General features: G+C 46.1%; 1 protein-coding gene across 1 annotated transcript in view; it reads right to left on the bottom strand.

Annotated features, from left to right (window-relative positions):
* LOC142590708 (uncharacterized) overlaps positions 1-27158 on the bottom strand; it is a 134736-nt gene that overhangs the window by 51106 nt on the left and 56472 nt on the right. The window contains exon 2 of the mRNA XM_075703125.1: positions 6914-7025. Coding sequence (XP_075559240.1) covers positions 6914-7025 — 112 coding nt within the window. The remainder of the gene's footprint in view (positions 1-6913; positions 7026-27158) is intronic.

Consider the following 27158-nt stretch of genomic DNA (forward strand, 5'->3'; position numbering starts at 1 on the left):
CCACTTACACGACGATCCAACCACTGGGCACTTCGGATTCTCCTGGACGCTTTTGAGGATACAGGAAAGATATTGCTGGCCGCGTCTGATCGCCGACGTCGCCCGTTACGTCAAGACATGCCGCAACTGTCAGCGACGCACGACACCACCCACTAGGCCAGCAGCATTACTACAGCCGATCGAACCTCCTCGCCGACCACTCCAGCAGATTGGGATGGAGTTGTTGGGGCCGTTTCCGCGCCAACATCCGGGAATAAGTGGATCGTCGTGGCGACTGACTATCTCACCCGCTTCGCCGAAAGTAAGGCTCTACCAAAAGGCAGCGCAGCCGAAGTGACGAAATTTTTCGTCGAGAACATCCTCCTGCGACACGGTGCCCCAGAAGCCCTCATCACCGACAGAGGAACGGCTTTTACAGCAGAGCTCACCCAAGCCATTCTGCAATACAGCCAGACAAGTCAAAGGAGGACAACTGCCTACAACCCGCAGACGAGTCGTCTCACGGAGCCCCTGAACAAGACCCTCGCCGACATGCTAGCAATGTACGTCGACGTCGAACACAAGACCTGGGATGCCATCCTGCTGTACCTAACATTCGCTTACAACACGGCGGTGCAAGAAACAACACAGATCACGCCGTTCAAGTTGGTTTACGGCAGGAACCCGACGACGACACTCGACGCCATGCTGCCGCACGTCAATGATGAAGAGAATCTTGACGTCGCTACCTATCTCCAGCGCGCTGAAGAAGCCCGACAGCTCGCCCGCCTACGGATCAAGAACCAGCAGCGTACCGACAGCCGACACTACAACCTCCGGCGACCCTTCGTCGAGTACCAGCCCGGCGACCGTGTTTGGTATGGACCCCGATACGCCGACGAGGACTGAGTGAGAAACTATTGCGACGCTATATCGGACCCTACAAAGTCATCCGGCGTATTGGCGCACTGGACTATGAGGTCGTGCCAGACGGCATTTCGCATTCACAGCGGTGCCGCGCACAATCTGAAGTGGACCACGTGGTGCGTCTTAAACCATTTTACGGACGCTGACGAACTTTCCTTATTTTGTTGTTTTCTTTCCTACGAGTTCTTTTCTTTATTACTTTTGTTTGTTTGCAGCATCAGGTCGATGCTTTTTAAGAGGGAGGTATTCACACGTGTACTTGTTTCTATTAATCGGGAGACACGTTTCACCGGCTAACAAATGTTATCGTACAGCGCAGGACGCGCCTGCATGTATCAGAAGTTTCTGGAATGTTATCGTTACTTCCATCCGCTGTCCGTGACCGAGCCTTGTGTAATCTGATCGCATGTGTGCGCGACGCGAATAATGAAGAACTTTGTAGAAGGCACACGGGTCCCAGCGATTACTCTGGAACATTCGACGACTGATGTATAAATGCGGACGCGCTTGACCCGCTGACCAGATTTTCGACAATCGCCGACCATGTTCGCCGCTATGGTTGTGCTAAATGTGTAGCCTATTTTTGTGGGCACAGGTTCGCCCAATAAAAGTTAATTTTGTCCTTCATGGTATTGCTACTGTGTCTTCAACGTCACCACCACGTGACAATATGATCCGAAGCTGAATCTGGGAGGGTGGGGAGGTGTATTGTGATGCTCGCCAGTGTGTGTCACGCTCAGGATGATACTGTGGGCAAGTTGGCTGATGCGCCTTTGCAGGTAGTTCCGGCAAACCTCGTGGGAGTCCGTCAGAACTGTGAACGATCTTCTATGTCTGTAGCTGTGGGCAAGAGCGAGCGCAATGGCTGTTTCTTCGGCCTCGGTGATGTTGTGGCAGAGTGTGGAGGCACTGGTAAGTTTTTGGAATGTGTTGTCCAGAACTGTGGTCACTGCCTTGGAGTTGGCTATACGTGGCGTTCGTTTTAAAGCGACGAACTAGCCGTCTGGGACGCCTAAATTTCATCGCTCTGCAAATATATTTGCCTAGTGGCCGTGGTTGCAGAGGCGTTCACAACACATATGAAATATAGGAATTCGGCCGGTACGTTATCAGTCCTTCGTTACAGATACGCGTATCATTTCGTTACAGTAGCGCTCGTTGCAGACGCGCTCGACTCAATAGAGCAAGCGTTTAAGTTCTAGAACTTGGAGGAATGGAATGGCCCGGCTCAGCCACTCCATGAGTTGGAAAGGGCCGCCTCTCACTATTCCGAGGAGTCAAAAGTAACCGAAATGCGACGACGACAATTCGGTAAAATGAAATGCCAATAATATGAAGGGTACCATTCCGCTACTCCGCGTTGTTTGGAGCCGATACATGAGAGCTTAAAAAGGTTACTCGCATTCTTGGGAGGACCAAGAATTGCAGATATTTCATTATTACAAGAAGTAGGCGCCACATTATGGGAGCGGTGTGCCGAAAGATTTACGGTCGTATGTTAAGCAGCTACTTCAAAATAATTACGCAATACCATTCTTCCTATTGTTACGCGTTGTTCGAGAAATGAAGTTGCCTATCCCGTACCTCGTCGAATAAATATGCGAGGCGCCGTGTTCATGCTTCATTGAAGTAGGAAGCCTTTTGTGAGTTACAAGTGATCAATGTTTAGTTTGCGTAGATTATTTGCAACCTTTGTAGGAAGTCACTCATTTAAGCTTTCTCTAGTATCATACTCCCCTAACCGCAATGTTTCCTAAAATCCCAAAACAAACACAGCAGTCACCTACGTCAAGCTGAGTAAAAATAGTAAATATATTTAGTTTATTCTGTGGCGAAACTTTTACATTCGGAGCGCAACAACAAGCGTTTCGGATAAGTACTGAATCTTCCTATTTTACCTTATTCTTATGTGTCGTAAGGGGTTCGCAGTTGATTTTTCGAGTACACTCAATCAACTGCATACGCAGGGCAGCTATTTACATTTAGCAAAAGTAAGGGGCACGTATGCGTTATGGGTAATACGTAGGGCAAGTGCAAAGTTTGTGGGTTCAATGCGGCCTTTCAGGTAAATTACGTATACACATACCGCGGAGTGTTATGAGTGCGTTTTACCTGCGACGCAGAAGTTAGCTGGCTGCCTTGGTGTGACTACAAAAGCCAGCGACATCGAGTTCAATGAACACGGAGACAGCGCCATGGAAAATTTGTGTGCAAAAATAAATAAATGCATCTGGATGATATACAACCTTTCGGAGAAATTTAACAAGTGCTCGAACGCTTTATAAGATCATTTTACGCCATGTTGCCCAGTGTCACGGAAGAACGCCATATTGCACAAGTTTATCGCGCAGCCCTGGCACGGCCAGCAAGGCTACCGGGACGAAACATAGCAAGAACGGCCAGACCGCTATGGATAACCCGTGTGCGAAGATGACTGCAAGTGGATGAGTTAAAGCTTTTTGCAAAAATATTTCTTACTTAACTCTCGGAAAATCTCCTGCTGCCGTTATCAGCTACGTTTTTCAGTGTCCTGAAAGAACTCTGCATTACACGAAATTTATATTTATCTGTAATAAGAGGTGCATCCTGTAATAAAATGTTAACGTTTCTGGCCTAATTCAAAGCGTTGCAAATACGAATTGGAAGTCACTTAAGTATCCTTATGCGATTTCAATGTGACATCCCACTTAATCCACCGCAATCCAATTTAAGCCTCCTCGGTCTACTTTAATTAACCTTGCTGTAGCTTGTTCTAGCTTTCCTTATTCCTATGAATTCACTTTATTTACTCATAATTACTATAGTTAACGTTGTCATTCTATTTACTACTTTCGGTATGACTACGGCGGTAATACACGACGCTGATGACGTCAGCTCGTCCCAATTGGCTGCGCCGTCATGTGCCCAACGACGCAAGCACTAGGCCGCACGTTTAGTCAGCCAGATGTCTGATACGTGACGTGTGCAATGACGCACTAGGCACACTCTCAGTCGACCACAACCGAGGAGCCGCCGTGGCGTCGGGAAAGCGCGCCCGGCTCGCGCCCCCGAAGCGCGGATTCGACTCCCACGCGCACCGAAATTTTCTTTCAAATGATTCGCCTTCTTTTCAGGAACCTACTTGTGGCACGTGAGGTCCGTCCGAGCATTTTTCCACGTGTTTTCGCTCTTTGCGCCGTCGGCCATTTTTGCTACCATCCCTTGATCCAGCTGAATTTTCCGCCTCATGCGACATAAAATGTCTTCGCATTAATAATTACTAGACCTTTTATTTCTCTGTATTTCAATACGTAATACGACGTTGGCCGGTTGAGATCAGCGAACTACACAAACCACTTTATTTTTGATTGGTGAAAGTAAGGACGACAGAACGCTAAAAAAATTTAATTATGGGGTAATCACTTACTGGTTATGACGCAGGCGGTAATGGAGGACTCCGGAAATTTGGACCACCTCGGGTTCTTTAACGTGCATCTAAATATAAGTAGACGGGTGTTTGCGCATTTCGCACCCGTTGAAATGCGGCCGCCGTGGGCAGGATTCGATCCCGCGACTTCGTGCTCAGGAGCCCAACACTATAGCCACTGAGCAACCACGGTGGGTACGACAGAACGTGCCCAGTAGGTAAAGTTCGAAGTGAGTGGGTTTTTCGTCGTCTTTGCAATAAATTACGTACGCAACCACTCAGGTGTGTTATGAGGGTGTTACGAGCGCGGGAACTTTTAGCCCGTTTCCCCGCAGAACTAAAAATGCCACTGAGATCAAATTTAGCAAATATGAGGGAAAGGGCTATGGTAAATATGTGTGCGTATAGAAAGGCGTGCGCATTTCATCCTGCCTTTTAATAAAATTCTTGGACAAGTATTTGAATGTTTCATATGGCCTTTATCAGCGTTGCTTAACTTATTTGTTAGATAACGCTACGCTACAGCAAGTCGACGTTTGGTGGAAACTGAGATGGTTTAGTGCAATACGTTATGAAACTTTATTGTTCCGGGCTTCGTTAGAAATGCCTGAAATAATTATAGAATGCTCTTTCTTTTTCTCTTTTTTATGGGTTATACTAGGTTCGCAATATGTTTCTCCAGTGTCCCCGGTGAAATAAAAGTGCCCCTTCTTTAGATTCATTTGAAACCAAAGGCACGTTATAAGTTATGCGTAGACGAAACTCAGCAGAGAGGTGGGATGCTAACCAGTAAGGAGTACGGTTGGCTACCCTACACTGGGGAAGCGAGAAGGCGAAGAGAAATGAGGGCGGCACGGCGTGCACGGACCGTAATACAAAGTCGGAGGCACTCGTGCCAATTGGACGTTCAAAAAAACACAAAAGGGCCTTCACTGCCTGCTGAGCCGATGATAGATGGGGACGATCGTCTAGTAATATTTCTTCTGGTATTACCTGTTCTAGTATTATCTGTTAATCCGGTTATAAAAACCTTCTTGGCGACTTGGCAACTTGACCCCCAACTGCACTGAGCTTGCACTTTCATTGCCCAACTCATTACCTATAGCTTCCACAGCACCGCAGGCCAAGTAAGAAATGGAGTGCATAGAAGCGCGTGCTGTCCCGCCTCCACAGAATAATTGTGGTCTGATGGTTTCTAACGCCCCAAGGTGGCTCCTAAGCTCTCAGATACAAAGCAATGTAGGGGTCTTCAAAACATTTTCGTCCGCATGGGGTTCTCAACGTGCACCGACGCCTTACTGCACGAGCTTCTTTTAGAGCGCAGTTCTTAAGCACTCGTTCCTTTCACCCGTCAACATTCCGGCTACATTGATGCCTTCAGGCAGCGTGTGTGGGTTTATTGACCAGTGGCCTTCACCCAAAAAGATCACGTACTCGTGAGGCCTGGGGCAGAAAGGATGTTCCACGTCCACCGCCAAGGTTTGTGAGTGGTGGCACTAGCTAACACTCTTAAGGTTAGTTCTAGTAGTAAAAGCATAAATATTTAAAAAGTTGATGGGGAAACGGCGCCGCGGTAGCTCAATTGGTTAGAACATCGCACGCGTAATACGAAGATCGTTCACCACCTGCGGCAAGTTGTTTTTTCATCCACTTTCACTGCCATTAAGTTATCATTTATTCAATTCAGTTAGAAAGTATAAATAATTTCCCCTATGTTGTCCATGGTATTGTCCATTGTTGGCTTTTTATGATCTGTTCACTCAGAGGTCGATCATCTAGTTTCCTGAATACGTTGGGCACAGATTGCCTTTGTGCTTCAAATTGAGGACTGTGGCACAATAACTGGTCTGTGCGTAAAAATTACGGCCGTAGCAGTAAACTAAGTATGCAAGCTATAGGGAGCTTTGTAACTCTGTTTTACGAACAACGCAGAATTTAAACGCCTGCCCTGGGGGAACTACAAACGCACACGAAGGTCACATCTAGGGAAAATTGTGGGAAGGTTATAGCCAAAGTTCTGACGGAAAATATGTGAGTGGATTAATTACTGCTTATGTAAAGATCCTTTCAAATATTTGATAGCGTTATGTGCGGGCATGACTTGAAACAGGCCAGTCATATAGGGAAGACGTTTTAATGCATGTGGTTTCTGTACACGCAGCTGAAGTCGTCACTCCAACTACTGGTGTCTTCTTGGGTACTGTACGTATGTTCCCGCTTTATGAAAGTGGTTTCGTTACCATCCGAGATTTCGTTTTCCTAGTTTCGGCATCTATAAACTGAAATTGTCACATTACACGTAAGTGGCGAGTTAGCGTTTGCGCATGTCGTTATGTGTTTTGTCGTCTGTATCATACCACATCAAAAATATAACTGGTGTAGTTTATCAACTGGTCCGAATCAATGTTCTGCTTTAGACCTTTGGTTTGGGTTCATGGGCAATTTCGCAGGAATACGCAATCTATTGCGCTCAGAAGAAACAAACAAATAAGGGTCTCGTAAAAAAGGACGGGCGAAACATTTTGCTTAGTGGACTGTTGCCGCCACCTCTTCCGCCGCGCCTTGTCAGAAAACCCGAGGGGAGGTCAGACACGCGCTCACCCTTCGACGTAGACCACCTTGTGACGGGCGTCGCAGTGGAAGGACTCGCACGGCCTCTCGCTGTGCAGCGTCTCGTTGTTCTTGATCTTGAGCTGCTCGTACAGGCAGTTGTCTGCGTGCGCAGAGAAAGCGTGCATTCGTCACCGACTCGAAACATGCAAAGCGCAGATAGGAGAAAGTTGAATTGTGTGAGAGGTCGAGCCTGCACTGCACTCCTTGTGCGGCCAGCCAGCGGCACGTGAGGAGATTCTGGCTGCTCAGTGAGAAGATTCGACCAGTCATTAACGGCACGGTGCGCCAACATGGCCGCCGCGACGATAGGGTGGAAACGCTGCTGGCGCCTGGGCTCGAACCACAACAGAACCCCCAAACCATGTAGTTCCCTACTGAGTTTCATACATAGCATGGGGGGGGGGAGGGGGGGGCTAGTAGGGCTTCTTGCAGCAGGTGCATTCGCGCCGAGAAATACTCCGGTGTTTTTACCAGCAGTTACGTTAAATTATTCTTTATTTAGGGTCAGTAAAAAAAAGGTGTTACACCTTAAAAATGAACAATCTGTGTTATGTGGCTGTTCATACGTTATTTAAGATCATTTTGCATTTCGTTGTTTTCCTTTTCCTGGTTTTTAATTTGCCACCCGTCGTGGTGCCTGACGCGCAGAATCGCGCTGGGTTCGCGCAGACATATGCGACTATCTAGGAAAACCATGGCTAAACTCACAGCGCGTACTGCTGGGACACAAGCTCATGCACAAGAAAAGACCGGACACGCGCTTTTCTTGTGCCCCAGCAGTTCGCTCTCTGAATTTGGCCACGTTTCCATACCACCTCGCCCATTTTTCACTTTTAATCACGTTATGAAAACCTTCTTCGCGACTTAGCAGCTTGACCTCCAAACGCGCAGAGCTTGCATTTTCATTACCCAACTCCTTGCCTATAGCTTCCACAGCACTGCTGGCCAAGTATGAAATGGAGTACATAAAAACGCGTGTTGTCCCGACTCTACACAGTGATTGTTTTGTGATGGTTTATACTGCCCCAAGGTGGCTCCGAAGCTCTTAGATACAAAGGAATGTAGGGGCCTCCAGAATATTTTCGTCCACATGAGGTTTTTAACGTGCACCGACGCCTGACTGCACGAGCTTCTTTTAGAGCGCCGTTCTTAGGCACCCGTTCCTGGGCTCACCCGTTCCGAGCGAACGAGCAGAGCGAAAGATGAAGGAACGCGGACCGCTAGACAAAAGACTCGAGCCGCGAACGGTGGAGACCAACGTGAGTGGCCCCTTCAGTCACGTACGCGCGGAAACCGGCGTCTTGCAGACCCACCTGACCAATCGGTGCGTACTCGTATTTGGGTTCAGCCGCATCGATCGTTTCGTATTATCGTCTGCTCCCGTCAGCTCTGGCTCGTTTTTTTTTTTTTTTTTGGTTCGCTTGACTTGGTCACGTTAGCGCTTGTTTCTAATGTCTCGGTTTGCGATTGTTTTGTAATTTCATCGTATGCGCGACGGGAATTGTACTTTCTGGCAGCGCCCGTATAAGTCGTTTGTGTCTCACTTCGTCCTCATCTGCTCAGGGCCGTGACCGTTGTTTTTTAGTCATGAACCAACAGCTCAGCAACAAGTTTTCTGGAAGCTACGCGGTCATGTATAAAAGCCGACGGGCTTGACTCGCAGATTAGATTTTCGACGATTGCCGTCACTGCTACGTGTTTCTCTCAAATTCGTTGCCTCAATATATCGCGAAATAAAAAAACACGCATAGAGTGACGCTTAAATTACGGATTAGGGGGTATCGTAATCATCGGTGATTTTTTTTTTTTGCATTCCACCGCCATATGCCTGGATGTGAAGATTTTCGAATACGACAGCTATATTGTAGCGATTGCTTATCTCGACTCTATTCCTTTCGTATGATCGACAGTTCACAACTATCCAATCCTCGTAATAGCACAGGCGGAGCTTTCCACAAACCACCCAAGAAGCGCCGAAGCGAAAAGAATTGGAACAGAATCGTTACAACATCTCAGCTCTTAATTTCTATTATTGAACGCAGTGTAAGAAGATGGTAATTAATGAACTACAACAATTCAATGCTTGCCAAGTTTGCGATCCAAGGTTCCTCTTTCTTAGGAAAGTGTAAACTCTTACGATTATTCCACTTTTGAAGAAGAAAAGTTTTGTAGTCGAACGTGCCAACCCGACAGCGAGGAGGCAGCGGGGGGACCGAGGATCGCCTTTCACCGACGGATACTCACCCAGTGCACGGCACATGGGCAATGTTACACCTGTTCGCGATCGAAATGCGGACGCCGCAGCCGGGATTTGCTTTAGTCGGCAATACAACTTCCGGAACAAGTTGTGCTTGCTTAACGGCTATGGCGTTGCGCTGCTAAGCGCGAGGGCGCGGGATCAAATCCTGGCCATGGCGGCCGCGTTCCTACAGGGGCGAAATGCGAAAGCTTCCGTGTGCAGTGCTTTAAGTGCCCGTTAAAGATACTCAGTTGGTCAAAAATCCGCAGTCCCCCAATATTCCGTGTCTAAAATATTCAATAAAACATAAAGGTGCTTTTCATTTTTGCTTGAATCGTCTCACGGCTAGGTAAATTTTTATCGCTTTACAAAAATATGTTTAATTTTTACTAAAATGTGCGCGTCCGCACTCACAGCAGTGGCAACGCGTGCGACGACAGCGCTAAGCTTTTTTCCCATAATAACGCTACTCTCGAGCGACCGGTCTTCTCGGTGTACGTAATTTACAGGACAATAAAATTCGGTTTGGGGCGTCTGTTTTATAGGCAGCTGCAATCTTGCCCCTTGCGAGCGACTGAAACGGTGACATCCGCCATGTTCCCAGCCCTGATTCCATGCGTCATTGTTCGCCTTATTTATATTTTATTGTGGCATATTTAGGCTTGAACATTATGTGTTTAATTTCAGCTCGATATTCATGTTAATGCCTCAGTGGAAAAAGTTCAGCGACGATTAAGATACATCCTAATGCGAAATTTTAGCGCAGCTCCATACGCGTTTTCATCTCGCGTTATATTGGATGGCGCGGACAATCTGTCTGACATCGTGGACAATCATGGACAAACGCAGCGAAGTGTGCGCGACAGGCTCGCTAATAGGGAGATGGCGACGAGAGAAAGCGCGTGGGCGAGGCGTGGGCGCGATTCAGAGCAGCCGCCGCAAACAGACCTCCGCTTATGCAGCGCTTTGTTTCCATATATGGTATCGTTGGACGCACTCGCCGCATGCCGTCGGTGAACAGCCGGCGCGCGCTACTCTGGCACCATCTCGTAAGAATCGTCGACGCATAGCGGCTCTATACGCTTTTCTGCTCACGCTTTCTCCCTGCCCTCCTCCAACATTTTCCGCATTAAGCTTCCACTTTAGCCTCCTCCTTCGCTTTTCTCCTCGCGCTGTGTTCGCTTTTCATCCCCGGCTGCACTCCGCGTTCGCTCTTTCATCCTTCGCTCGCTCGGTTACGCCGACGACGCCGAGGCGCGCCGAAGCTCAACGCAGGAACGAGTGCATAAAATCGGCGCTCTAAATTACACCCGCGGGTCGTGCCTACTTCGCCAGCGACATTGCAGTGTCTGCAAGGTGGAACCTGACGGTCACTTTTTAGGCCAGCTGTAGAACGTTCCGCACACGCAAGACCAACCAATTTTCACAAGACGCATTCGCTAACTTCTGAGGTTGATACCAGAAACACAAAGTGCGGTGTCCACTCGCGCATTACTAACAGACTGGCTAGTGTTTTACATACTTTCTTTCGTGGTTCCTTTTGATTGCTACTTTTATTGCTAATAATACTGTTGCTTTAACAACAATACATTGACTTAGACGAACTGGTTCATCTTGACATTTCTTATAAAACAGCGCAAAAGATGCAAAAACAGCACATACGACAGGAAGGGCCGGTGCTGATGGTGTTCAACAGGTAAATTTAGCACGCTCAAATGACTCACAGCTGCGTTTTAACGGCGCAAGAGCTAGTTCTCGCTAAAGTGCGCCAAAAAATTAGCGCGATAAAAGGCATATACACGAAAAAAGGAGACGAAGCTGCTTTATTTCCTTTTCTTGCGTTTATGTCTTTTATCGCGTTAATTTACCTGCTCAACTATCATCATCATCATCATCATCATCATCATCAGCCTCTTTACGCCCACTGCAGGGCAAAGGCCTCTCCCATACTTCTCCAACTACCCCGTTCATGTACTAATTATGGCCATATTGTCCCTGCAAACTCATCCACCTCATCCACCTTAGTAATCTCATCTAATTCATCTAATCAACTAATCATCTAATCATATAATCTCAACTAATCTCATCCACCCACCTTATTTTCTGCCGCCCACTGCTACGCTTCCCTTCCCTTGGAATCAAGTCCGTAACCCTTAATGACCATCGCTTACCTTCCCTCCTCATTACATGTCCTGCCCATGCCCATTTCTTTTTCTTGATTTCAACTAAGATGTCATTAACTCGCGTTTGTTCCCTCACCCAATCTGCTCTTTTCTTATCCCTTAACGTTACACCTATCATTCTTCTTTGCATAGCTCGTTGCGTCGTCCTCAATTTAAGTAGATCCCTTTTCGTAAGCCTCCAGGTTTCTGCCCGTACGTGAGCACTGGTAAGACACAGCTGTTATATACCTTTCTCTTGAGGGATAATGGCAACCTGCTGTTCATGGTCTGAGAATGCCTGCCAAACGCACCCCAGCCCATTCTTATTCTTCTGATTATTTCAGTCTCATGATCCTGATCCGCGGTCACTACCTGTCCTAAGTAGATGTATTCCCTTACCACTTCCAGTGCCTCGCTACCTATCGTAAACTGCTGTTCTCTTCTGAGACTGTCAAACATTACTTTAGTTTTCTGCCGATTAAATTTTAGACCCACCCTTCGGCTTTGCCTCTCCAAGTCAATGAGCATGCATTGCAGATGGTCCCCTGAGTTACTAAGCAAGGCAATATCATCAGCGAATTGCAAGTTACTAAAGTATTCTACATTAACTCTTATCCCCAATTCTTCCCAATCCAGGTCTCTGAATACGTCCTGTAAACGCGCTGTGAATAGCAATGGAGAGATCGTACCTCCCTGCCTGACTCCTTTCTTTATTGGAATTTTGTTGCTTTCTTAAAGGAGGACTACGGTGGCTGTGGAGCCGCTATAGATATCTTTCAGTATTTTTACAAACGTCCCGTCTACACCCTGATTCCGCAATGCCTCCATGACTGCTGAGGTTTCCACTGAATCAAACGCTTTCTCGTAATCAATGAAAGCTATATATAAGGGTTGGTTATATTCCACACATTTTTCTATCACCTGATTGATAGTGGGAATATGGTCTATTGTTTAGTAGGTATTACGGAATCCTGCCTGGTCCTTTGGTTGACAGAAGTCTAAGGTGTTTCTGATTCTGTTTGCAATTACCTTAGTAAATACTTTGAAAGCAACGGACAGTAATCTGATCGGTCTATTGTTTTTCAAGTCTTTGGCGTCCCCTTTCTTATGGATTAGGATTATGTTAGCGTTTTTCCAAGATTCCGGTACGCTCGAAGTCATGAAGCATTGCGTATACAGGGTAGCCAGTTTTCCTAGAACAATCTGCCCACCATCCTTCAACAAATCTGCTCTTACCTGATCCTCCCCAGCTGCCTTTCCCCTTTGCATAGCTCAAGGCTTTCTTTACTTCTTCCGGCGTTACCTGTGGGATTTCGAATTCCTCTAGACTATTCTCTCTTCCATTATCGTCGTGGGTACCACTGGTACTGTATAAATCTCTATAGAACTCCTCAGCCACTTGAACGATCTCATCCATATTAGTAATGATATTGCCGGCTTTGTCTCTTAACGCATCCATCTGATTCTTGTCTATGCTTCTTGTCTATGTCTATGTAGAGGTAGAGGCGGATGCTCTACCTCTACGCCACCGCTGCACTTGCTATAAGAAAGACCAACTAGCCGAACAATTAATTCTTCCGAAGGTCATGTCGTATGTGCTCGTCTCATCCTCGTCTTTGGAGCTGTTCTATAAGCATTGTCATTGTATTTTTCAGACTGCCCCATTTAGAAGGCCGAGGTACCACGACTCGAGAGAAAGACACACTTGCCTTTTCCAAGTTCCACATTTTTAGATCATCACCACCACTCTGATTTCAAAAGATGGCCGCTTTCATCTTTTTCACTGAGTACTAACAAAAATAGAACCAAGTTACCCCTACATTTCCATGAGGTCTCGGCGTTTAAAGCAGCGTTCTCTTTTGCTTGGTCCCATGAATCCTATAGAGCAGAGATCTCAAAGGGAGACTACACTTAAACATTAAATAAGTTTCGACTACTGAAATATTCTTTCAATATTTCCATATATGCTAATTTCGTGGTGATTCGCTGATTATTAGAAGAGAAAATAGAGGAAAAAGTTTTACTTGTCGAAGTTGGCGCTGGACCTCAGCGCCGTTAAGGCAATGCGACGCCACACGTTTGAAAGCATATTTTGTTATTTGTTTCGTTGTGGCACGGTAAAAGTGCATCAAACATCTCATGTTCGGTTTCGTGACTCCTTTAGAAGACAATACGCTCCACCTCTTAACCATAATGAATTAACAAGGATTGAAGAGACTCAATATCCATGACGTCGCGACAAGCTGGTGCGGTGTTGCCACCCGTATTTCATTTTTGTGCATTTTCCGGCCAATGATTAGGCTTCTTCTCGCAGTAAGAGTGGCTTATTTGACATTGTTAGAGAGAGAGGCTTGTTTCCTTTCGTCCTTCCTTGTTTGCGCCATAGCGATCGTCTTTATGATCTACTCAGCAACGAACAGGGAGGTTAGCCAGTCCGGTTTACTACCCCGCACGGGGGAGAGGTGAAGAGGGAGGCAAGGGTTGGTCGACTTCATCCATCATCGACCCAGAAAGCTGGGTGTGCTCTGTGGGGATGCGCCAGTCTCACGCGTCCGCTTACGTGTTGTTTTCCCCACATGTTTCGCTTCTCCTGTAATCTGGCTTCTTCGCGTAGCTTAGTGCCGGCGGCGGTCGGTCTGGTTGCGGCGCATCACGAGATGGCGCGAGTGTGGCGCTGCTAGGGCCACCTAAAGGCAGGGTTAGTCACGCGCGACAGGGAGCAGGCTCTTTGGCTCCGGATCGGCGAGCGGCAAGCGCCTTCCGCGCGTGCGCCGATCCAGGCTTCTGCGAGACCATCTCGCGAGGCCTCGTTCGAACGCGCCACCGTTCATGTGACCGTACGCGCAAGCGACCAGGCGTCGGTGTGCACCATGGGGCGAACATAATCGCTCGCTATCCGGTCGCGGTGAGTCGGATTTCCTAGATTTGTCGTGCGCCCATCGGCATGTTTTGTGGATAGCAACTCGGCTAGCAGGCATTGATCTATGAAAGGTGCCATAAATGCCCTTGTGATTGTTTGCACTAGTGTGTTGTCGTTCCTTTGTCCTGAGAGTACGAGTGAGAACCCCCACAGCTCTCGTGACTTTTCTAAAATCGACGGACCTGGTTTCAGTGCTATGCGAGTTATCTCCTACGGCTTCTCAATTTTTCTTTATTTTTATTCTTGGTATTTTGCAATGGTATCTTACTAACACCGCTGAAATAATCTTTCCACTTTATTGTTCCGTTAAGGCAGTTCCTCTCAAGAATATGTTTTTTTTAATGATGCACTTATCTAAACTTCTCAATAAGCAAGCTGTTTTATTTTTCAGTTCTTCATAAAACAATGTTGTGCGCGAAAGGTAAGCCGATGCTAAAACACCATATATTCATATTAAACTTCCATCGAAATTCACACCGCGATTGAGAAACCATACTTCGGCTGAGTCGCCAGAAAAGACGGAACCTCGAAGGGAGTTTTCTCGCTGTCGCATCGGCGTCTGTGCGTGACGCGAATGTGCAAGCGGCGCACGCGGTGATGAGAAAGCCGGGGGAGTCCTTGGCTCTCCCGTTTTCGCACGACGCACATCGGCATGACATCCACGTGCGTTCACAGGATCACGCGCCCATGTCACTCGTGTAGAGCGGAAGACAGGTTTAGCGAATCGCCGCGTACTTATCTCAGCGTTCCATTCGGTTTGCGCAGAATGGGCGCTCCGTAATGCAAGGCTTCTTCTTTCTTTCCCCTTAAGTATCCATGCATCGTTTCGTTTTTCAATCTTTGTTGTTATTTCTACCACACGGCACATTTGTTCTTTTCTTTTCTAGCCTAAACTATATTTGCTCCTTTTTTTTCATCCAGCCACACCGAGCAAGAGGCAAGATAAATGCCAGTTGCGCTTCTAATTATTTTACTACAACTGCATTATTGTCAGTACAGAGAAACAAACTGGGAATTGCACAAATAGCATATGGGGAATCGAAAAGAAGGTTTACAAACCAAGGAATGAAACAAGTCAAAGCCGAAAGCTTAACAATCGTAAAACTCTGCTGCTCTTCAATTCCCTCGTAAGCGGCCATTTCAATAGAACCTCTTAAAGTGTGAAAGGCAGTTCAACGTGGTCCAGACCCTATGCTACCTCGAGGTGCTAGAATTAACCTTCATCTCTGAATGCCACGCATTTCATTCAAAATGGTGCAGGGGTTGTCTGATAGAAACATTTGTGCGCTTCCCGCGTATTACAGTAGGCGGCATCGGAGTTGGCCCCCAGTTCTTCTTTATGGCGCACTGAGTAGAAACCGTAAATCAGCTGATACCGATAAACCATTTGTTTCAAAAATCTATATTCGTGAATATTGAGATAATCCGGCTGATTAGTACAAGTGAAAATGAAGGCCAAAGTTCTATTTCCTGAATTTTGTACCGGAACCCTAGCTCCGGCACGTCATGGTCACGTCATGAATTGCCATGTATTTTTTTCGCACTTGAGTAGTTTCCTCTAATAATTTTTAGAATTGGAAAGTTCTTTGCATGGCTCCTTTACAATACAATGTAGCAGTTTTTTTTTTCAATGAAACATTCACTAGGCTAGAACCGGGACCGTCAAAATCCATGACGTGAAGGCGGGCAGATGCTGGCGCGGATGTCTCCTCAAGCCTCTTTCTCCCGCTGAAGGTGGCTTTTTTCCCGTATTGCAGAATTTTCTGACACAGCTCAAATAATGCTTCTTCGTAGTGTCCATTATTATCAAAAGCTAGCATGGATAGGCCGAGCGGTCCACTGTCGAAGCGAAACAATGCTAGCACGTTGGAGGAGGCGGCGGCACGGGCGAGGCGCCACCGTTCCGTCCCACTATTCGTGCCACGCAGAGCCGCACGCTTCAACAGTGGGCAACAAATGCGCGAACCCACCGCTGCAGTGCCTCCGTCACGCACGCCTGTGTGCCTTCATTTTGTGTCATTCTACCTACTTGCGTGCAACTGTCTCGCGGCAAACCCCGAATTAAAAACACGACGTTCCAGAGAAAGAAATTCGTACACGCGTTTGGCTTGGACGTGCGCATCACTGTACTATATAGACCGTTAAAATGTACTGGACCACGTACTCTGAAAAAAAAGGCAAATTTCCGTGGAGTTTGTGACCGTAGCCACTAAAGCAGCGGAATACCACGTTCTCGACATATGCTACTGTGGCACATGCAAGATGGAAAGCTGAGCGCCAGGCTGCGTTGTGAGGCTACGGAAATACAGCAATGGCGCGTGTACTTCTTTATCTTTTTTCGGGTGAACGCTTTTCGCCGTCCAACAAATGTTATCGCTCAGCGCGGCACGCGCCCGCATGTAGCGGACGTTTCTCGAATGTTATCGATGGTTCTTTCTGGTGTTTGTTGTCACCGAAGCTTGTGTAATCTGATTGCATGTGTGGCCCGAATTGTGTAGAACTTTCTGAAGAAAACACGGGCACGAGCGATTATTATGGAACGTTCGATGGCTCGTATACAAAAGCCGACGCGCTTGACCGCCACATCAGTATTCACCGCTATCGCTGCGCTATGCGTGTAACTTGCTTTTGTGGGCACAATTTCGCCCAATAAAAGTAAGTTTCATCATTAACAGTATTGCTATACTGTGTTCTTTACACTACTACTGTGTGAAATTTGCTACGTGCCAGCTTTTTATCAAGTCATTTGGTCCGTAGATTTTTGCAGCCGTCTGTGTATTTTTACCTATAGTTCTTAGAATATGCAGTGCACGGACGTCTATATTTACGGCTTCAGTAACCTCATAAGGAAAAGGCTAACTAATGACACGGACTGCTTATAAAGAACAACAAAAGTTTTCGCGCCTTTAGTTTTGCTGGCAAATTTCATGTGCTGCGACCTCTATATTTGTGACCATTGTATCGTTTCAACACAGCCCGTAGGGATTTATTCATATACTGCCAAAGCCTATAAGCGGTCATGCTAACTGCAGCCGAAACCTGGCAGGATACCCAGATAAACATATAAGCATCAATTTCACTGTATTCAAACGTGTGCATGACACGAACGTGTCCATAACATGAATCTGCATGCCTTCAGACAGAGGTCAACAAACCGTGCACTATTCAATGACACTCTTAAGAACAAAAATAAAGAAGAATCGTTCAGAACGCCTGGAGTCACGTAGTAGTCGAGATTTTATTTTTTTACTGCGGGGCAAGAGGAAGACGACGCAGACGGGGCAAGCGCTGTTCCGGTCTTTCCGCCCTCATTTGGGCCCATGGATTACGCTGCCCCGTAGTGGAGTATGCATCACCCAACTAGCCCGCAGTACTACTCTTCTGTACTCCTACACTCTTTAAAAGCTACAAAAAGTGCGTTGCACGGTTAGGAAAGAAGATCGGCACGTATATAAAAAGACATTGCCTCTTTGTAGTAAGTAAGGTGCTATTTCAGCGACAAAATGAACTGGGCTAGATATACACCAAATATGCGACTGAATGATATGAGATCGAATGGTAACACGGATAAAATTCACTTTTATCAAAGGAAGTCGGTAGTAATACAAAATTTGTACCATTTTATTGTTACAAGCACCATACCGCTTCGCTGCACTAACAATGCTAGGCGAAAAATAATTAGTATTTATACAAGTGGGTGGCTTGGAGCGAGTAACAGGGAATCTGATGACACGGAGGAATTGATACTGTTTGATTAGCCTGGATCAGAAAGTATAGTCTTACTTTCTTCGTGAACAGAAAAACATTTCTACAAGTTGGAGTCATGTGTACAGAAAAAAAGCTGCACATTTACTACACATAGTTACTATCTGGCTATTATTACCAAATTCGGGACCGAACCCGAATCAAGAAAGTACCACATTGGTCGTGATCCAGACTAATGCAAGTGTAAGGTAAGTAATGACATGGATTCTCGATTAATTTTGCCACAAATGAAAATTGCCAACCGAAGCATGTTCCGGAAAGGGTGTAGGGTATTAAGCTTCTACAACGTTAAAACTCTAGCGTCAGGAATATCTAAGAATATCGAAGAGAATATCTAAGCAATCTCTTGCATGGCAGCTCGTCGGTCGGAATCCGGCTGAATAAAGCTTGAAACAATGTGGCGGGCGCGTCTAGACTTGCCCACAGCAGCCGTGACTTGGCTCACTGGAGGGCCGCGCAATAGCGTGCGCAACGATACTACGCTCCTCTATGTTGTGTCGCGTTAAAACAGGCGCCGTCTGCTGCAACCGCTTTTGACATTACTAGTACGTGACTTGAACACGACGTTGAACCGAAGCTGCTGTCTCTCGCGTCGTATGCGGCGCTATATTCATTGCGCCGCCACCCGTTTCTATATCGGTGTCTTGGTGCCCTTTTGCTGACGACTGCTTGCTGCGACGTGCTGCACGTTGCATAACGTCCCGACAAGAAGAAAGTAAAAGCCGAGGCGTAGTCCCTGAAGCCGGCGTAACTGGCAAACAGGCTTCATTCAATGTCGCAAGCGGGCATAAATTGGAGCCCGCGATTACTCCTGGCTTTCGCAACAGCAGCGGGAGGGTGCGTTTGTACTGCCGCCCATAAGAGCTGGCGACCTGCGTCGTGAAGAAGTCCGCTCCCTTGACCTTCGCCGGCTGACCTGTGTGGCCTCGGGACAAGCCATTGCGCAGCTACTCTTGCATTGTGCAGCTAGCGCGAGTTCAAGTTAGAAACGGGAAAAGGCTCTAGTTACCTTGTGCTTTCCTAACGAGTAAAAAAGCTCTTACATAGCATTTTACCGGAATAAGTAGTTAGACCAGACCCACATTATGTATTCGAACGTATCCGTGACGACGTGTTCCTGGCATTCTTCACAATGTATTATGCCAGACTGGATCATTTTTATTTCACGATCAAACCGATAACGTTCAGCGGAACTCCGGATGCAATGTCTTATTTCATCTGCCCGCGGGGCCACCTGGCTGGTGCTTGCTGCTGCTGAGGGAGAGGGCGGGAGTTCGATTGCCGGCTGCGGTGGCCACATTCCGTCTTGACCGAAACGATGAAAGACTCCTACACTGGGGTCTGAAAGCCGAGCAAAGAACTCGAAGTAGCTGAAATTTATTCCAACATCCATGCTATGGCGTAGGTGATAGGCTGTGAATTGCTTCGGGGATGTTAAACTTTATAAGTTAATAATTTCCTTTTTTTCTTATTTGTCGTTCAGTCACATTTTTGAACCTTATTGATATGGCTACCAATGTGTCCTCTTTGGCCCTTCTGCTGACAGCTAACATATTGAAAGGAGTTTTGTGACCTATGGCAGTCCTACATCCCCCATTGTCTAAAGAACTGCCTCAGTTGCCACCAATAAGCATCAAAAGCAAGGAACACTAACCCATGCGATATACATCAACGTAAGCTTTCAAAATATTTCAGGTTCTACTCCTGACAGGCTCGCCACTGATATTGTCACGTTTCTCGGTGCATAACATTCGGTTATTCAGAAGATTATTTATGCTTACCGTTGTTTGCCTCAAGTGTTTTTGTTTCAGTTCATATATGTTTGTGTTTGGTTCCTCTCTATGTTCATGCTCTTGCCTCACGCGACCAAAACCATGACAAAGTAAGTGGCGAGCGTGACAGGGTTGTCCTTTTTTTTCATTTATTACGAAACGTCGTGCTGGGCTAAACATTAACAGAGACAACTTAATGGTTACGGTGGAAAGAGGAAAGAGATAGCGAATATTTTACTAGAATAAAGTGTATATTAATGTGAGATGCGCGAGAAGTGTGACATTGTAGAATGAGTTTCCAATGAGGAAGTTGAGAGAATGAGCAAAGAATTTCCTGTAGCTGTGGTAGGTTCTACGCAAAGGGAACATTGTTAGTTTTCTTATGGTAGACCGAGAATTTCCTCGTGAAATGCTCAGCGTGAGGAAGACATAGAGAAAAACATCGTTATATGTAAGGAAAGGCACGAAGATGTAATTAAACGATTAACAGAATAATTAAATTATATACTTAACTTATGGCGTTTTACGTGCCAGAACCACGATCTGATTATAAGGTACGCCGAAGTGGGGGACTCCAGGAATTTGGACCACCAGGGGGTCGTTAACGTGCACCTAAATCTAAGTACATGGCTCTTTTCCCATTTCGCCTCCATCGAAATGCGGCCGCTGTGGCCGGGGTGACTAACAGAATAAACCAGGATGTAACACCGAACCGGAATTGAAATAAATAATAACGGCTACCCGTTCGGCACGAAACGGCTCAAGCATATAAGGGGACAACGGGTGCTCAGCCGTTTGCACGACCGCTCGAACAATTACTTTTTTCAGTCGGCACACCCTACTAGCAGATTCTTACTGCTCACGACTTGCTTTTTCTGTGAGGATGGAAAGAGACGATGTGCTGGTAACGAGGGCCACCAACCACACCTCGGCAGAGGCACTTGCAAGTCGGCAATACCAATTGCGCTCCGCGGCCAAAACGTTGCTTTAAGGGGCATCACGGAAGAACCATCTTTGGTGGTGCTCCCAAGTGCACTTATTACAAAAACTAGATAAACACGGTGAGCGGGAAAGAAGATGTCCTCGAGGGTCGACACCAACGAGCTCAGCCGCATCACTTATCGTAACTATAACACTGTTCACGGCATTCACCAATGAATGCCGTGACCCTCTCAGTAAGCGGCAAGCGCTGCCGTAAGTGGTGCGCGAAATGCGATTTTATTACGTGCCATCGTTCAACGCGCGTTCGGGGCTTAGTCAAGCAGAGCTCTTCGAGTTGTAGAAATTATTCGTGGTGAACAGTGTGAGTGCTCTTGACTTTTTTGACGGCCAGGGCCATGTGCCCAAGAAATGTCAATGTAAGTCTCGCGCCTCAACGTCATCAGAGGCAGCCTGGCTACGCCCACTGCAGGACAAAGGCCTCTCCCATACTTCTCCAACTACCCCAATCATGTGCTAATTGTGGTCATGCTGTCCCTGCACACTCCTTAATCTCATCCGCCCACCTAACTTTCTGCCGCCCCCTGCTACGCTCTCCTTCCCTTGGAATCCAGTCCGTAACCCTTAATGACTATCGGTTAGCTTCCCTCCTCATTACATGTCCTGCCCATGCCCATTTCTGATTTCAACTAAAATGCCATAAACTTGCGTTTGTTCCCACACCCAATCTGCTCCTTTCTTATCCCTTAACTTTACACCCATCATACTTCTTTCCATAGCTCTTGCGTCGCCCTCAATTGAAGTAGAACCCTATTCGTAAGCCTCCAGGTTTCTGTCGCGTACGTGAGTACTGGTAAGACACAGTTGTTACACACTTTTCTCTTGAGGGATAAAGGCAACCTGCTGTTCATGATCCTACAATGCGTGCCAAACGCAATTTCGCGCCTCAGCTACTTATAAAACAGCAGCAAACTGAGCGCAATGTCAAATGCTGGCTTCTTTCTTCGCAGCAGGCTACAAGTTTTGAATTGCTATTCACGTAATGAAATGTGAATTCGCGCAGTGCATACTACAAATGAATGTCACAGTTCGCTCATCACCAGTCTTGCAGTAAAAAAAACTGTAGCAAAACGAAAATTAACGACTATCAAAGTAACGAGTGCACAAGCTACGCAGACCTTACGCTGATGCAGGGATTTTAAGTACCTATGTCTTTTGTATGTAGATGAATATTTCAATCCAGTTGTGTTTTTCGAAAATTCCTGCTTCCCCTTGATGAAACTTGCGCATACTCCAACTGTACAAGTCGATAGTAGTATCGACCATATTGCCGTGGGGCAAGATAAAATAAGCTGCGCCTAACGAGTTCGCGAAGTGGTTCCAGGTTGTGAACCAGTTCGCGAATCGCTATTCAGGAACTTAACGAGAACGTAGTTGGAGCGCGTTGAACCTGAACCTGAACCGATATTTTGTTCGGTTTGACACCCTGGAAGAACCATGGGGGCTAAAGCTGAAGAAAGCAATGAAAAATGAGCAGTATTAGGCACAAGCTAAGGATCCTCTGTCACAAACAGGAAATGAAGCGACGGAAAAGAAAGGGGGTTCCGATGAGGAGGCGAGCGCGAGGCATAATACAGGAAGCCTTGGTAGCAAGTATAATGACGGCGGCAATGAGCTAACGCGCAGCAAGCAAGATTGTGACTTAGAAAATGCCGAAGGCGACATACAAGCGATGAGGTAAGTACCGAGGGCGCTTGGAGAACCACCGACGACGCGGATATATATTTTTGATATCTGTTCTCTCTGCTTAGTTACGGAGGTGTAACCTTAATTCGCCGTCATACCACATTATGATCGATTCCTCTCCATTTCTTTGTGCTAAATTGCAAATTTGAGCCGTATGTTTGTACACTGTCGAGCTACTTTGCACTTGTATTACCTCCCTTACTCAATGCCCTGTCAAGGGGCCTGCAAGGTATTTTCAATACATAAAATGAATAAATAAATAAATAAATAAATAAACAGTTTTCATTAATATCACAGATTGTGTGTTATTTGAGTAAAATATTTGAGGCTGCAACCCAAGAAATAGCTGTCACTCATTTATTCCGAAAATTTCATTGGTTCAGCGGTTGTCCATTGCGAGTGTTTCTCTGTTTCACATGCATTCCAATTCATCATTTCCTCTATTCCTCTATTTTTCAAGTACGCTAACGAATTTCCACAAAGATTCTCCCAAAAAGTTCTGGCGTTACTTGAATACTAAAGTACATAATGAAGGTGATCAGTCCTCGGTGGAAAACCGAAATACTGCAACCACGCTGAATGACTACTTTTCTTCCATTTGCGCTGCAGACGACGGAAATGCACCTCGCAATAGCCCCTGCGCCGACAAGCAAGTAGGGCCCTTTACTTTGACCGATGCTGAAGTCTTAAACTTTCTACTAAATTTAGACACTAAAGAAGGACCGGGGCATGATAACATTTGTAACACATACCTGCGCAGATATTACGAGTGGATTGCGGAGTTTTTTAGTAATACTCTTTCACAAATCCCTGTCACCGTGCACCCTTCCTAAAGAATGGAAAACAGCTAAAATAAGACCAATATATAACTCAGGAAGCAAATCAGATCCCTCAAACTTCAAACCAATTTCACTAACCAGCACAATATGCAAGCTACTTGAGCACATCATCTTAAAGCACATAACAACCTATCTAGAAGATAACCAAATTCTAACACCTTTCCAGCGTGGCTTTCAAGAGGGACTTTCTACGGTTACTCAACTAATTGAACTCGTGCATGATGTAACCACCTCTATGGAACACCAGAACAAATTGAGCTCATTTTCTTAGACTTTTCGAAAGCTTTCAACTATGTGTCACACCCAAAACTTATAAGGAAGCTCGAATTACCTTCAGGAACGGGGCCAATTTTAGACTCTAATAATGATTACCTTACTAACCTTACTCAGTTTGTCGAAATTAAGAGCGAGAAATCCGTAACAGCTGATGTCACATCAGGTATACCACAAGCAAGCGTCTTAGCCCGAGTGTTATTTCTAATTTTTATAAACGACCTTCCTGCTAGCATTTTTAACAACATTAGACTTTTTGCCGATGACTGCGTACTATATCAGGAAATTAACTATGTCGTCGACAATATAGCTTTAAATAACGCCGTAGCAGCAGTAACCAAGTGGTGCGAAGATTGGCAGATGACTATTAACATTAACAAATCTGTCCTATCATCTGTAACTAGGGAGAAACATAGATCGCTCTTTCAATACACACTAAGCAGCATTCCTCTTGCTTCGGTCTGTGAATACAAATACTTAGGAATATTATTCACATCTGATCTCAGATGGAATGCCCACGTTAACAAAGTCAGGGCAACCACATGAAACAGTTATTTTTCCGTATTAGACGCCTCAGACTAGCACCATCTGATATAAAGCTACTAGCATATAAAACATTTGTCATACCAGTACTAGATTATGCAAATGTCGTTTGCTTTCCTTTCACTAACAAGCTTATTAAAATACTTGAAGGTACTCATAGAAAGGCGCTCAAATACACTTTTAAGAAACAAAGACTAGCTGACTCAGCGACAGAACTGCTCAAAGAAGCCGGAACGTTAACCCTTCAAAACAGAGCAAAACTAGCGCGCCTTAAAACCATTTACCAACTCGTAAACAATCAATTAAATCTGGATACCCCACGATACATAACGAAATCTCAAACGAGAAAAACACGTCATAACCCGCCACACGCACTAAACGAGTATGCATTCCATGCTGACACTTTCAGGTATTCATTCTTTCCGCAGGCTATACGCGATTGGAACGCTTTGGACGGAAGCTCTGTTAATAGTTCATCGCTAACTGCCTTTATCACACTTTCTGAAAACAATCTACTTAGATCTCAGTAATTATTTTGTTTATTGTCAATATCACTTTGTTTACTACCTTTGTTTTGCATTTTGTGGCACAATTATCTGTCCAACCCAAATGTTGCAGGATGAAGCTCATTGTATATTTTTTTTACTCCTGCTGATGTATAAGTTTATTCTATGTAATAATGTGCATTTCTAATCCGTTTCTTCATTGTCATGTTTGTATGTCAGTGTACTTTTTTGTATGTCCTTTCTGTTACGATCCCTGACGGGATTGGCAGTATTGCATAAATAGATAAATAAATAAATAGTAATTGGCTTCCGGCGAAAGCTTACTCCCAGATCCTCTTCTGACGCCCCGCGATAAGCGACCGAACATCAGCTCTTCAAGGGTGATTTCCCGCCACAAACGAGACGTTTTGCCTTAAAGGCTAGCGCTGACGCCCAGCTTGATGTCCAACTATCAGTGTGCACAGCAAGCTACATAGATGTGCCGTATTCCTGTGTGGTGTACTCGAAATCGCTTTGGCTGCACGAACACTGGTTGCCTCCAAGACGTCATGTGGTTTGTGGCGCAGTAAATTTAGGTAAAGCAACGAAGAACTACAACACATATGCGTTTGCCTGCCAGGAAGAAACAAAGTATATCTCATGGACGAACTTACGAACTTGGGTCAGTAAAAAACATGCTGCACAGTTATCTCACTCTGTGTACTGCGGTCACTCTAATAAAATGAGAACCCTGTGAGTTGATTCAGTTCAGCGTAGCGCTAGGACTTACGCCATAACTGCCGTCGTCTCTTCCACCTGTCCTCTTCGTGCTCAGCGAGGCTTCGGCGCCTGACTGCATCTTCGCGTGTAGCCACGCATTCCGTGTGACGATGCACCGCAGCCGTGTTGCTGCCTTGCATTTACAGCGATGGACGTAATCACTAGACGAATTAATTAAATTTCTCCAAATTATACAGGTAACACACGAGGAAAGCGGGAGATGGAAACTCAAGACGATGAGCGAAACGAGAACAAGATGAAAGCAGGAGCCAACGTTGCGACAAGTGGACTTGAAGAAAAGTCCACTTGTCGAAACGTTGGCTCCTGCTTCCACCTTGTCAAGTCCACTTGTCGAAACGTTGGCTCCTGCTTTCACCTTGTTCTCGTTTTGCTCATCGTTTAAATTATACAGGCATAGACTATATATTTAAATCAAACAGCGACTGCTTGCTGTGAGCCTTGTACTGTGGTCATACAACAAATTTTCTGTCGGCCGCTGTTCTGTGTTTCTTTGTCTCTACAACTTCCGGCTAATCTGAATGGCTTCGCGTGTCATGCACGCCTGCATTTTTGCCTGGGTGAGTGTGGCAGAAGAGAGAGACAGAAGCTAAAAGGGAGTAGGTGGGCACCTTAAGCGAGAAGGTGCCCCCTTGGTTACGCTACCCATAGCGCGTTGGAACGGAAAAGAATAGACAGGAAGTAAATGTTTAAAAATGAATAAAGCAGCGATCATTCAGAACATACTCGCAGAAGAGTGTCAGCTAGCCCTCACAAACGCTTGTGTAGTCCAGTCGCCTTCGAGAAGTGCAATAGAGCATTTGCGATTACGAATACTTAGGCCAAGGTCCCAGGACCTTTTGCTCCTTGAGGGGCCTATCATTAAAGACCCAGAGGCTAGCTTGCCGAACACATCATTTGTCGTCGGAGGATGGACAGAGGCACAGAGGGTGCTCTATTACGTCTTTTTCACATCCGCAAACGATTAAACACGATACTTCGCGCTTTCGAAAGTCGTGGAAGGAATTTCAATGCACCGTAAACAGCTATTACCCTCTTTCTAGTAGTGCACTATGCAAACAAGGATCGGCCAGCAGTTTGTTCGCACCGTTTACGCGACGTCTCGGATGCCCGCGAAGCCTATGCAAGTCTTGCTTTACGTCTCGCTTCACGCATCTCGCGCAGAACGAGCGCGAAAAAGACGCCAATATCCCTGGTTAGTAAGCATTGCAAACACAAATCGTTTCCGCAGATCATACGCAGCAGAATAACCACCATTTTTTGTACACATATATGTTGAGCCTGCCTTCCTATTCTTATTTTTGCTTTGCTTGTGCCTGCGATAGACTATTCTAATTGCGAAAAATTTGTCTGGTGACATTGTTATTTGCTCGTTGTTCTGTCCTGTGTTATATCGCAATTGTTTTGCTGTCTATATTACGATATGTCCTCCCCTATATAATGCATTGTGTTTTTTTAGGGTAAAATAACTGAATAGATCTCCAGTTCTTTATAGCTGGCGCGTCGGCTCTGCGGCTGTGCCACTGCACGGACCGTTAATCCGCTTGTCTTCGTCATGGAGGTTCTTGCCCAACTCGTCACCTTTGCCCTCCTGCCAGTCTTGACGGGAAGAAATCCAGGCAACGCAGCAGACTTCTGGATGCTGCATCAGGAAGGCGAACTGTGCGCTCGCTACCCGGTCGCCATCGACACTTGGGGGCATCTGGCTGCGCTATCTCTTGAATTCCCGACCGAAGACACCGCTTCGGCAGC

The sequence above is a fragment of the Dermacentor variabilis genome, chromosome 8 (assembly GCF_050947875.1).
Source record: "Dermacentor variabilis isolate Ectoservices chromosome 8, ASM5094787v1, whole genome shotgun sequence".
NCBI lineage: Eukaryota > Metazoa > Arthropoda > Arachnida > Ixodida > Ixodidae > Dermacentor > Dermacentor variabilis.